The 13376-nt window shown below is 43.8% G+C and overlaps 1 protein-coding gene across 2 annotated transcripts in view; it reads right to left on the bottom strand.

The window, feature by feature from the left end:
* HELZ (helicase with zinc finger) overlaps nt 1-13376 on the bottom strand; it is a 176096-nt gene that overhangs the window by 53151 nt on the left and 109569 nt on the right. For both annotated transcript variants that reach the window (XM_062215686.1, XM_062215687.1), the window contains exons 22-24: nt 11384-11567; nt 9023-9251; nt 2506-2710 (exon numbers count right to left, since the gene is read on the bottom strand). In XM_062215686.1, coding sequence (XP_062071670.1) covers nt 2506-2710; nt 9023-9251; nt 11384-11567 — 618 coding nt within the window. The remainder of the gene's footprint in view (nt 1-2505; nt 2711-9022; nt 9252-11383; nt 11568-13376) is intronic.

A 13376-nucleotide genomic window follows, 5' to 3' on the forward strand; every position in this document is an offset into this window, starting at 1 on the left:
ATATATATATATATATGTATATTCATATACATATACATAGATATCTGCACCCAACTAAAATGAGAACACATAAATATTTAAATGTGTTTAAAGCTGGGAGAGGCGGCTTTGGCCTTGAGGTATATGCAATCTTCACTGGATGAACCATAATCGTTATTCACTTACTGATACTTGCTGAGCACCACTATTTGCAAAGAGTGAGGCAAGGCCCAAGGGGTCACGACAAGTGCATGAAACAGGACGCTGTCCCTGGAGGGCTTCTGGCCTGGGCAGTGAGTGCACTCAGCACACACGGCATCCTTCCCTTGCAAGCGGACACCAAAGCCAGCTGCAGGATCCGGCTTGGGGTCAGGACACACCTGGATTCACGGCTTGGACCTAGCTTCACCTTCAGGACATTCACCGACAGCTATATTGCTCAAGTAAGTGAGAAGAGTTTATTGTATTTAAGAATGGGCAAAGGAGTGTAATAATTTAGTGATATCTTATTCTTTTTTTAAAAAAATCAGTAAAATTTAAGTTTCTACCTGGGTTTCCTTCTCCTCACACACCCAAAGCTACTTGCTGTCCCCTGCAAACATGTCCCGTGTTCTCTCACACCTCTTGCTTTTTGTAAAAGCTTTCTCAAGCTTTCCTCATTTGTTTAAGATTCACTCTTAGAACCTATTATATGGATCAGTATCATGCCAGGCACAGAGGCTAACACAGTACAGTACCTAATACAGACAAAACCGCTCTGCCTGAATTGAGTTTATATTCTGGTTTTTGACAATTTCCCAATCTCCCACTATTGCCACCCAGCCAATAAATTATTCAAGAGGGTCTCCTGAGGTACAAATTGCCTTGAATCCACCTATTTCTCTGCACTCCCCCAACACCTGCTGCAGGAGGACTGGGGTGGGGTGGGCTGGGCTGGGCTGTAAGCTGCTCATCTGTGCTTCCTCAGCACCTGTCATGACACCTGGCACCTGAAGAGACTCGTTTATGTAGCATGCTTAGTTCCCGAATAAGGCAAAATCACTGAAGCCATATTGCACAGGAAGTCCATTTTTATTTAGCTAAGAATATGTAACACTATGTTAACACAGAAACTAATTCTCTTCTTAGCTTAATACCTATTTAGCTCAAAGAGTTTTCAAATATTTAGCCATTAATCATTCTTACACACTAGGTTTTTATATTTTTAAATTGAAACTCAAAACTGACTGTCTTTTAACTCATGACATGCTGATGGATGTAAGGACACACACACAACATGCCATTCTCAGAACCTTCACGGCTGGCTGAAAAGTGCAAGCTTTTTTTCCCCAGACACTGTAGCAAATAAGCCAGATGCCTCTGTCCAAGATTAATTATGGCTCACAGTGGGAAAAGCATTGACTGCCCCACCATCACGCCCTTTAACCAGACTCCTTCTACATAACAAATATAGGTCATGATCAATGAAGTATCATCTTCAAGAAGTCAGCTAGGGACCAGCGCTGTGGTGCAGCAGGTTAAAGCCCCACCCTGCAGTGCCAGCATCCCACGTGGGCACTGGTTCAAGTACTGGCTGCTCCACTTCAGATCCAGCTCTCTGCTATGGTCTGGGAAAGCAGAGAAGATGGCCCAAGTCCTTGGATCCCTGCACCCACATGGGAGACCCAGAAGAAACTCTTGGCTACTGGCTTCGGATTGGCTGAGCTCTGGCTGTTTTGCCATATAGGGAGTAAACCAGTGGATGGAAGACCTCTCTCTCTCTCTGTCCTCTTTCAAATAAAATAAAATAAATTTTAAAAATAAAGACAAATTTGTTCCTGTGCCAATTACCACTTGTGATGAAACAAGGATCTGAATTACTTTCTTTATACAAATGAAGTTGTTAGAGCAGTATTTGTTGTAAATAATATGTTGTTAGGACATACTTTAATAAGTATGATAATCTTTAATATTTATATAGTTTTTAATATGAGAGGCAGAAAGGCAAAGGCAAGCAGGCAGAGTCCACTGTCATCAGCTGGTTCGCTCCCCTAACACCCACAATGACCAGGACTGTGCAACGCCAAAGCTGGGAGCCAGGAACTCAATCGGGGTCACCCAAACGAGCGGCAGGGAACCAACTACCTGAACCATCCCTGCTGCTTCCCAGGGTACACGTCATAGGAAACTAGCCAGAGTCAGGAGCAGAGCCAGACTCGAACTCAGGCGCTATCACAGGGGATGTGGGTGTCTTAACTCCTAGGCCAAATACCGCCCCTGATAATCTTCTAAATGGCTTTCTTTCATTCACATCCAGAAGTGAATTCTAGGACTTCTTGAGGATGACTGTGACAAAAGCTTGGCTAAACACTATTTCATATTTCCACTTACATGTCCGAATCTAGACAGTTCCTTTCAGAAACCATTTACTGCCACATGCAGCCTTCAGTTCCAGTACTTAAAGTAACATGCAGCCCGATGGACCTCTGATACCGCTGCACTATTCTCGCCCTTTAACCTCTCTGGCTCCATGAGCACAGCCGTTACCTTGGGTGGTGACTGCGGCTGTTTGCTGATGCTGCCCGAATGCTGCAGTCGGAGAGCCCGGGGGACAAACTCCGGGGCCAGCGGGTTCAACACGTATGTCTTCTTCAGTTCTAGAGCCTCCAGCTGAGCCTTGATCTGCTCAGAAGTGATCCCATGCAGGCTGTTGTTTTCGTGGCACAGCGCAATAAAACGCTCCCAGAATTTCCTACAGAAAAGATTAGGGCATCAATTTCAAACTTCAATGGATGAGACCACAGAAATGAATGTAAGCTCTGCAAGTTACTTCACCTAATTTCCAAATTCTCCCACCAGCACCACCCCACAGCCCAAGTGCAGGAGTCGGATGACTCAGATGCAGCTGTGGTCTCTCTCCCAGCCCACCAGACGTATAGACTTGTTCTGAAACCACTGAGCTGCCTAGTATCACGGTACATGGAAAAGACGCTCTTGAGCAATTCCGGCTCCTAAGTGCAAGTAACACGGTCAACACTCAACTACCTGTGTAAGCCAGAATGACGACTTCTGCTGTCTACATAGTACGTCAGGACTTTAAAACTGATGGAGCTCACTACAGTAAATGTGTACTTCTAGGTATACCCACACATACGTAGATACATACATGTATATGCAACAGTTTCAAAAAGTTCATGGAAATGGAGTTAAAAGATATGCACATTTCCCAATTTTCGAAGCCTCTTCATATGTCTACCTACATATACCTACTATATATAACTCAATATGATTTATACAATTCAAATGGATGTGCACAGACACACACATACATATGTAGATGTACACATAGATGCCTATCTATCTGAACTGTAAATTCAAACTAGCCAGGTGCTGGATGACTAAGAAAAGCCAGCTCAGGACACAAATCTGCGCCACAAAGTAGAGAGCCTCATGAGGATTCTTAGAAAATAACCAGCTATTCAAATATTTTTCTCTTACACAAGCACAACATTAATTGACTAAGTTATAAGTCAAAAGAATTATGGAAAATACAGGAGGTTGGAATGTCAATTTTAATGCTGACCATTTCTAAATCAAATTAATAAATGCTAAAGAAGAAAAACAGACTCAAAACCTATTGCAGTCATACACTAATGCTACTAAAGATTGAAAAATTGATCTCCAAATACTAAAGCTATTAAATACGTATTACAAAACATATAAGAAATGCAGTCACTCTCCCTTGGCCTCCCCCCCTTCAGTGCGATTCATCTGGGCCTATTTTTCACTTCTTGGGAAAGGCAGCAGAACCCAGAGAGAACAGCATTGGTTTTGAAGTCGGTCTGATACCTATTTAAGTGAACCACATAACAGCCATGTGACCTGGGGGCATTTATTTAAACTCTCTGAATCAGGCTGCCCACTTAAAATGCAAATACAAAACCCATACTGCAGGAATGCTGGGACGGCTGAGTGAGGTCACGTGGGCAAAGCACCTAAAGCAGCAGCCGGCAGAGACCACATCAATGTTTGTTAGCTTTGCAAATGGGAGGGAAGAAAATACAAACAAGAGTACACAACTGACAGAGTCTACAGTTATCTATTCCTTGAAAATTCGACAGTCTGCAATATCATATTAGTTTTCTGTAACTATCAAATGAAAAAAGGGTGCGTAGCAAAGTCCTTATGGACTCAAACTTCTAAGAATTCACCTCATTCCCGGCCGGCGCCGTGGCTTAACAGGCTAATCCTCCGCCTTGAGGCGCCGGCACACTGGGTTCTAGTCCCAGTTGGGGCGCCGGATTCTGTCCCGGTTGCCCCTCTTCCAGGCCAGCTCTCTGCTATGGCCCGGGAGTGCAGTGGAGGATGGCCCAAGTGCTTGGGCCCTGCACCCGCATGGGAGACCAGGAGAAGCACCTTGCTCCTGGCTTCGGATCAGCGTGATGCGCAGGCCGCAGTGGTCATTGGAGGGCAAAAAGGAAGACCTTTCTCTCTGTCTCTCTCAACACTATCCACTCTGCCTGTCCAAAAAAAAAAAAAAAGAATTCACCTCATTCTTAAAGGATCCAAAAATTATACTACATCCTCTGGGTCGTAATCTCACTTACACAGTGAGATTACTTGTCACTAAGATTAGTTTAAATATTCATACTCCTCAACTACCCACTCTTGGGCTAGAGTCATAATTAAATTGTCCAAATAAAACAGATAATTAACATTCCCAATTATCCACAGAAGACAATATATATTTATCTCCCTGAAAATATTTTGCGTAGCTTATACATTAATATGCAGTCCCTGGTGCACCACAGCGGAGTAGTAAGAAATAAACAAGCAGTAAACCCAGCATTAAGTTAAAAATGAGCCCTGGGTAATTCTGACAACATGGCCTCAGGGAGAATTATTTAATTATTCGCTCTGGAAAAAGTAATCACTTATGTCAGAGAAAGGTGAAAAACGCTGATCTCATGCAATTCATGGCGTATGACTACAGACAGATGTTATGGTTCCTTTAACAATAAACAGGTTGATAAATATTTGGAGTTATTTATAAGGAGAGTTCAAAACTAACTGCCCAAAAACCGTTCTTATACCTGTTTGTTTCTTCAACTGTTTCTAGTTATGTTTTATACAGATCATCTTGTTCTGTAACTGTGGTTTTTTTTTTTTCCTTTTTTTTTCTTTTTTTTAATTTTAATTTATTTTATTTTTATTTTTTTTTTGACAGGCAGAGTGGACAGTGAGAGAGAGAGACAGAGAGAAAGGTCTTCCTTTTTGCCGTTGGTTCACCCTCCAATGGCCGCCGCAGCTGGCACGCTGCGGCCGGTGCACCGCACTGATCCGATGGCAGGAGCCAGGTGCTTATCCTGGTCTCCCATGGGGGTACAGGGCCCAAGCACTTGGGCCATCCTCCACTGCACTCCCTGGCCACAGCAGAGAGCTGGCCTGGAAGAGGGGCAACCAGGACAGGATCGGTGCCCCGACCGGGACTAGAACCCGGTGTGCCTGTGCCGCAAGGCGGAGGATTAGCCTATTGAGCCGCGGCGCCGGCCGACAATCTATTTTTTAAATATAAAATTAAAGACATAGAACAATGGAAAATTTTTTAAAGATTTATTCATGTATTTTTGAAAGGCAGAGTTACACAGAGAGAGAAGGAGAGGCAGAGACAGAGAGAGAGGTACTCCATCCGCTGGTTCACTCCCCAAATGGCCTCAACAGCCAGAGCTGTGCCCATCTGAAGCCAGGAGCCAGGAGCTTCCTCCAGGTTTCCCATGTGGGTGCAGGGACCCAAAACTTAGGCCATCTTCTACTGCTTTCCCAGGCCATAGCAGAGAGCTGGAATGGAAATGAAGCAGCTGGGACTCGAACCAACGCCCATATGAAATGCTGACACTGCAGGCAGCAGCTTTACCTGCTACTGGCCCCTATAACAAAATTGTTCACAGTTAAGACATGGATCTTGTGGGGCTGACACTGTGGCATAGTAAGTAAAGCCGCTGCCAGCAGTGCTAGCAACCACATGAACAGTGGTTCGAGTCCCGACTGTTCCTCTTCCAACCCAGCTTTCTGCTATGGCCTGGAAAAGCAGTAGAAGATGGCCCAAGTCCTTGGGCTCTTGCACTTGCGTGGGAGACCTGGAAGGAGCTCCTGGTTCCTGGCTTCAGATCAACACAACTCCAGCTGTTGCAACCATTTAGGGAGTGAACCAGCGGATGGAAGATCTTTCTCTCTCTCTCTGTACCTCTGCCTCTCTGTAACTCTTTCAAACAAATAAAAATAAATAAATCTTTCAAAAAAAGAAAAAAAGAAAAAGACATGTATTTTTACTCTTTGCTTTTTTTGAAAAAAAGATGCTATTTTTCATAATGTAGCCATAATTAAACTCCACTTATCCCTTTGTTAATAGCTTTCCCCTACAAAGAATATTAACTTCTCTTTGGGATCTTAAATTTTAATTTTATTCTAAAAGATCTCAACCAGTTTCCCTTCCCACAGAATATTTTTCCTGTAACCACATGAAAACAGATGACAAAATGTGGCCATGTTTACACGGCAACAGAAAATGGGATGTAGAAATGAGGGATGTTCCAACAACTCTGTCTACACTAATACCAACAAGTCCAAAAGCAGCAATTCTCTCAGGCAATGTGGAGACTGTGTACACATCTTTCTGCTTTTCTGAACTCCCTGTGACGGGTACTACCATTCTTATAAAATAGTAAGTAATCTCTGATACATTTCTTTTTTTATAAAAGAATATCATATATTTCTGTTCAACTGCTTTTTAAGAGATGCTAACATAGCTTTGCAACATTCCAAGGATAAATCTTTTATCACTCTGGTTTACACAGTTAAAATTCCTATTAACTGGTAAAGTCACAAACATGTAAGGAGAAATATCTTGTTCGGGTTGGTATTTTAGCCATATTTTAGTATAAACTGTTCTTCATAACTACAGCCTAACAGACACTAAAAATGCCATCCAAACAAGTAATGACCATTTTTAATCCCCATACTTGTAAGATTCTCTGGATTGGGGCCAGCGTTGTGGTGTATCAGGTAAAGCCACCGCCTGCAATGCCGGCATCCCATATGGGCGGGCGCCAGTTCGAGTTCTGCCTGCTCCACTTCCCATCCAGCTCTCTGCTATGGCCTGGGAAAGCAACAGAAGATGCCCCAAGTCCTTGGGCCCCTGTACCCACGTGGGAGATCAGGAAGAAGCTCCTGGCTCCTGGCTCTGGCTTCGAATGGGCACAGCTCTGGCCGTTGAGACCAACTGGGGAGTGAACCAGCGGATGGGAGACCTCTCTCTCTCTTTCTCTCTCTCTCTCTCTCTCTCTCTGTGCCTCTCCTTCTCTCTCCGTGACTCTGACTTTCAAATAAATAAATAAATCTTTAAAAAAAAAAAAAAAAAGATTCTCTGGATTGACCAAATACAAAGAATTATTTACATTGAGAGGCCTCCAGAGAAAATAACGTTAAGAAAACTCATCAAAACTTGGAACATGGGACAGCCATCTGGCGTAGCAGTTGAGATACCTAAGTCCTGTCCAAGAGTACCTGGGTCCTCTGTGCCTCAGGCTCCCGACTCCAGTTCCCCACTAATGCAGACCTTGAGAGAAAGTAATGAAGAAAGTGGGTTCCTGCCACCCACATGGAAGACACGAATTACGTTTCTGGCTCCTGGCTTCAGCACCCCAAGATGTTGTGAGACTCTGGGGAGTGAACCAATGGATGGTTCTCTTTGTCCCTTTTTTCTCTCTGTGCCTCTCGAATAAATAAATACATTTGTTAAAAAACTGAAAGTTGGCCGGCACCGTGGCTTAACAGGCTAATCCTCTGCTTTGCGGCGCCGGCACACCGGGTTCTAGTTCCGGTCGGGGCGCCGGATTCTATCCCGGTTGCCCCTCTTCCAGGCCAGCTCTCTGCTATGGCCGGGGAGGCAGTGGAGGATGGCCCAAGTGCTTGGGCCCTGCACCCCATGGGAGACCAGGAGAAAGCACCTGGCTCCTGGCTTCGGAACAGCGCGATGCGCTGGCCGCAGCGGCCATTGGAGGGTGAACCAGCGGCAAAAAGGAAGACCTTCCTCTCTGTCTCTCTCTCTCACTATCCACTCTGCCTGTCAAAAAAAAGAAAAAAAAAACAAAACTGAAAGTAAAGTAATAAAGAAGAGGGAAAGATGAGGCAGCAGGCAAAACAAACTTGAATCCCCATCAAAGACACACACGTACACACAATCACTACCTCGTTCTAGAGCACTGCTACCCCGATATCTGCACGTCCAAGGTCAGCTTCTCAGAAGCAGGCATTGGACACAGTGGCTAAGTGGTTAAAGCTGTGCTTGGGACACCCACATCGAGTCATCGAGTACAGGAGTGCATGGTTTGAGAACCGGCTGCTCCACGTCCAGTCCAACTTCCTGCTAATGCACACTCACAGAGGCAGCAGGTGACGCCTCAAATACTTTGGTCTCTGGCACCCAAGTGGGAGGTTCTGTTCCAGCCTTTGGCTTTGTCCTAGCCTAGCACCAAATGTTTGCCAGCATTTGGAAAGTGAATCAGGAAGTGAAAGATCTCTTTCAAATAAAATGAAAATAAAATTGTTTAAAAAAAAACCAGCCTCTCAGTGAGGCCTACTCTGACCAAACTTTGGGATCACAAACCAGTCGGCCCCACCCTCACCATTCCCATTCCTCTTAATGTTCTATTTCTTTGCCATTTAATATCCTTAGTTTATTATCAGTCTAATTCTCCTCCTCAGTAGAATGTAAGCCCCATGAGGGCAGAGATTCTTATCTACATTGTCACCTTCAGTGGCTAGAAGGGCTAGAAGATGACGAAAAGCACCTAGGGCACATCTGTTCAGGAATGACTGAGTAAAGGAGTACACAGCCATACAGAGAATGAGTCGATCACAAGTAATACACTTTGTGTTCCACTGGGAATCAGGTGCTGAAAACACACACCTGGTCTGGTCAGGGGCACACAAATACATAGGATACAAATGAGTCCCCAAGAGTCCCCATGTCCCCCTTAATGTCTCAGTCAGAACACATAATTACCTGCATCTTCCAATAGAGCACAGAGCAATGGGATCACCCACCACAGCAACCAGGGACTGTGCTCTCGTGATGGCAGTATTGAGAAGCTTGTAGTTAGATAAAAAACCATAATCTAAGTCCTCTGTGGAATCTTCCAGAAGTTGCTCTTTCTTTTTAATTGGTGTCTGTTTATGTTTACAAGTATGTCTTGTACGTACTGTGCTAAGAAACAAAACTCTGAACTGCTTTCCTACAAAAAAGAATTTTTAAACAAAGATTTAAGACTGTCATTCTGAACCACAGACACAATAAAAGCATTGCATTTTTTAAAAAATGGCATTGCTGGGTAACAGATGTCAGCAAGGATGTGGAGAAATGGAAACACTGGTGGGAGTGTCGAGGCGAGGACACAGAGAAACCACACACTGCTGGCAGGAATGTAAAATGGCGCAGCTCTGGAAGACAACGTGCCAGCTCCACGGACATTAAACACACAATTATCACATGATCCATCAATTCCACTGCTGAAAAACACCTGAAAGAACTAGAGCAAGGTCTCAAAGAGGTATTTACACAACCACATTCATAGAAGCATCATACCCATCAGCAAGAGGTAGAAGCAACCCCAGGGTGCACAGGCAGGTAAACAGTTGAATGCAGCATACGGGCACCTGAACTACTGAGCCTTACAAAGGCACGCTACAGCATGTGTCAGATAAATCTTGAAGACACTGTGCTAAGCGAAATAATCCAGTCACAGGAGAATAAATATAGTCTGGACATATCAAGTCTGAACACCTAAATTTTGAATAACTTGCAAATCTGAAACACGTCTGGTCCCAAATAAGGGATATTCAATCTACACTATATAACTGCACTTACATAAGGTACTTAGAACAGTTAAGTTGATACACAGAGGGCTGGCCTTGTGGCATAGTGGGTTAAGCTACTGCTTGCAGTGCCACATCCCATATAGGTGCGAGTTTGAGTTCTAGCTGCTCCACTTCTGATCCAGCTCCTTGCTAATGGCCTAGGAAAGCAGCAGAAGATGGCTCGAGTGTTTGGGCCCCTGTCACCCACATGGGAGACCCAGAAGAATCTCCTGGTTCCTGGTTTTGGCCTGGCCCAGCCTTGGCAGTTGCAGCCATCTGGAGAGTGAACTAGTGGATGGAAGACCTCTCTGTCTCTCACTCTCTGTAAGTCTACCTTTCAAATAAAATTTTTAAAAACAAAAAATGGATACGGTAGAAGTGGAATGGTCATTGCCCGGGACAAGATGGAAGGAAAAATGGGAGTTTATATTTAATGGTATGGAGTTTCAGTTTGGGAAGATGAAAAAGGTGCTGGAGACGGATGGTGGAGACGGTACAAATGTGAGTACACCTCACGCGGCAGAGCTATACACACAAAAATGCCTAACATGAGAAATTTCGCTTTGTGTATTTTATCACAGTAGAAAAAAGTTTTAATGTTATTATTGAAACCACCCTCAGAGATCACCTAGCCTAAGGCCCCAGCAATGCAAGGCCCCTTCCTAGAAGCCAGTTAAACCAGCCTTGCCCAACAAAGGCAACAAAGAAGGAAGCCTTACAGAGTCTAATTTGTCTTATGCTCTTCTTATAGGAACACAGCTATTCCCTCATTCTATGACAAGTCTCCAAATATCTGAATATTGGTTCCATGTCAGTGCCAAGCCTTCTCTGTTCCAGGTCAAACAATTCTACCAGTTCTTTCAACCAATCCTAAGTCTCAAACAGAAGCTTCTAGACTACCTATCCTAGACCTCCTCTGTGTGCTTTTAGATTACTGCTAATCGTCTTTCTAAACACCTGCCCAGACGTTGTGTGGTCTAGAGGAGACGTGGTGGAGTTGAGCGGTGCTCCCCCAAGATGTGGACACTGTGTCACTCTTCTGTATTACCAGGAAACTCAACGCCATTCTGACCTTTTCTCAGCACTCACACGGTGCTTCTTCATATATTTAAAAGCACACATTTTATAGCACTAATTATATGAAGACAATTTAAAAGAGTTACTGTTAACTATTCACTTGGGAAATTTTTATGTAAAATCTTTATGAAGAAGTCAGTCCTCAGGTGCGCTATAACAACAGAATGTGCTATGTGTTATTCTGACTGAAACTAATGCATACAGATACTATGGTCATTTGTTAATTTTTATATCCTTTTATTTGAATATAAAAATTTAATAAACATGTAAATCAGCTCGACCTTTAACTGCTAGATTTGACATTAAAGAACTTGGAATAAAACAAATACATAATTGTTGGCCCAGAAAAAAAGATCTCGAGAATTAAAAATCAAATGTGAACACATTTTAAGATTTAAACATTTTGCACAACGGAACTCACTTAAATACTCACCTTGAACATTGAGCACCCTTTCCACATTAACATCGGATAATCTCTTTTTTCGAAGTTCAGCACGGATTCTAAACACCTGATCAGCGTATGGAGTCACCACACCAATGCTGCCATCATCCAGCTTCCCCCACGCCACTGGCCACTTCCTTCTTAACTCTTCCACACGTTCCACCACCTCAAATACCTTGAAACAAACATATATATTAAAATCACCACCAGTGTTCGGAGAAAAGAGTATGGTAACTGAAACAGATGTATAAAGTATCTCATTTTAGCACATGGCATTAAAAAACTATCTCAAAATGGAAACAACGCTTCCCTGTTATGAACACAGTAAAAGTAAAAACATTTTATTTATAACAATAATACAACCAATGAAAACATAAAAATCAGAGATAATGCAACTGGCAACTGGCCCCCAACCTTAATTTAATCCCTGTTCTTAAATGACAACAGGCTTGGCTGGCACCACGGCTCCCTTGGCTAATCCTCCACCTGCGGCGCCAGCACCCGGGTTCTAGTCCCAGTCGGGGCGCCGGATTCTGTCCCGGTTGCTCCTCTTCCAGGCCAGCTCTCTGCTGTGGCCCGGGAAGGCAGTGGAGGATGGCCCAAGTGCTTGGGCCCTGCACCCGCATGGGAGAACAGGAGGAAGCACCTGGCTCCTGGCTTCGGATCCGCATAGCGTGCCAGCCATAGCGGCCATTTAGGGGGTGAACCAACAGGGGGGGAAAAAAAAAAGGAAGAACTTTCTGTCTCACTGTCTAACTCTGCCTGTCCAAAAAAAAAAAAAAAAAAAAAAAGACAACAGCCTCAAGATCCAGTGTAAGGAGGAGAGCAGGGAAGCATGTCCCCACACCCCCGCATTTCCCAGTTCACTCGCTCTGGATCAGGCTGTAATCAGTGCACCTGTAAGTCCCAAGGAGCAATCCTCAATCCTCAGATAACGAAGCAGACCAGCCAACAGTCACAGGCTAACACCAAACCACAGCTTGGACTAAGCCAAATTTGAATCAGGGAGACAGATTTTCAGAATTCATTCTTTCTAGTGGTAAGAGTTCAGCTAATCCATTTCATGTAACCTTTCAGTAAAGTAACACCATATTTTATGCAACTGAATTTTTTAAACCCCACTTAACTGAATTAGGGTAGGGCTTTTAGTATAGTTTGGTTTTACCTGAGAAGCCAACAAAGAAACAGAAAAAGAGGAAGCTACCACCTATGGGTTCACTCCTCAAATGCCCAGAACAGCCCCTAGCTGAGGTCAAACCTAGGAGCCAAGCACCCAATACAGGTGTCCCCCGTGGGTGGCAGGAACTAAATTACCTGAGCCGTCACAGTCTGCGCTGGTAGGAAACTGGAGTCAAAAGTACAGCTGGTAATCAAACTCAAGAACTCCATTACGGGAAGAAGGTACTTAACTGGTAGGCCATTCACTCACCTCTCAAATATATTTTAATTTATGAACCAATCAAGCTGTTTCGATGTTTGGTGTAGTGGGGGATATGAGATTATAAAATATGTTCCACTCCACTTCTGATGCAACTTCATGCTAACGCATGTCCTAAGATGCGCATGATGATTTGGCCCCGCCACCCACATGGGACAGATGGCGTGCCAGAGTCCTGGCTTTGGCCCAGCTCAGCCCTGACTGTTGCAGGCATTTGAGGTGTGACCCAGCACATGGAAGCTCTCTCTGCACTTCAAATAATATGAAAATAAAGACAGATGTTCTCTAAGTACATTATTTATAATTGATGAGCATTATCCATTTAAATTTACAAAGGTAAATCACTGAATAAAATGTGAAAATTTTTATCTTTTGATGAACTGGAAGATCACTGGCTCAGAAGCAGTTTCCACTTCCTAATACAAATTCAATGAACAACAGAGTTAAAGACTGCAGTTGTCCTACTGTTATGATGCCACAACAGAGTCTATCAAATAACAGACTGCTCAAGGATTCTGAAGAGCAAAACAGACTAAAGACTGGCTG

The sequence above is a fragment of the Lepus europaeus genome, chromosome 18 (genome assembly GCF_033115175.1).
Source record: "Lepus europaeus isolate LE1 chromosome 18, mLepTim1.pri, whole genome shotgun sequence".
Taxonomy (NCBI): Eukaryota; Metazoa; Chordata; class Mammalia; order Lagomorpha; family Leporidae; genus Lepus; species Lepus europaeus.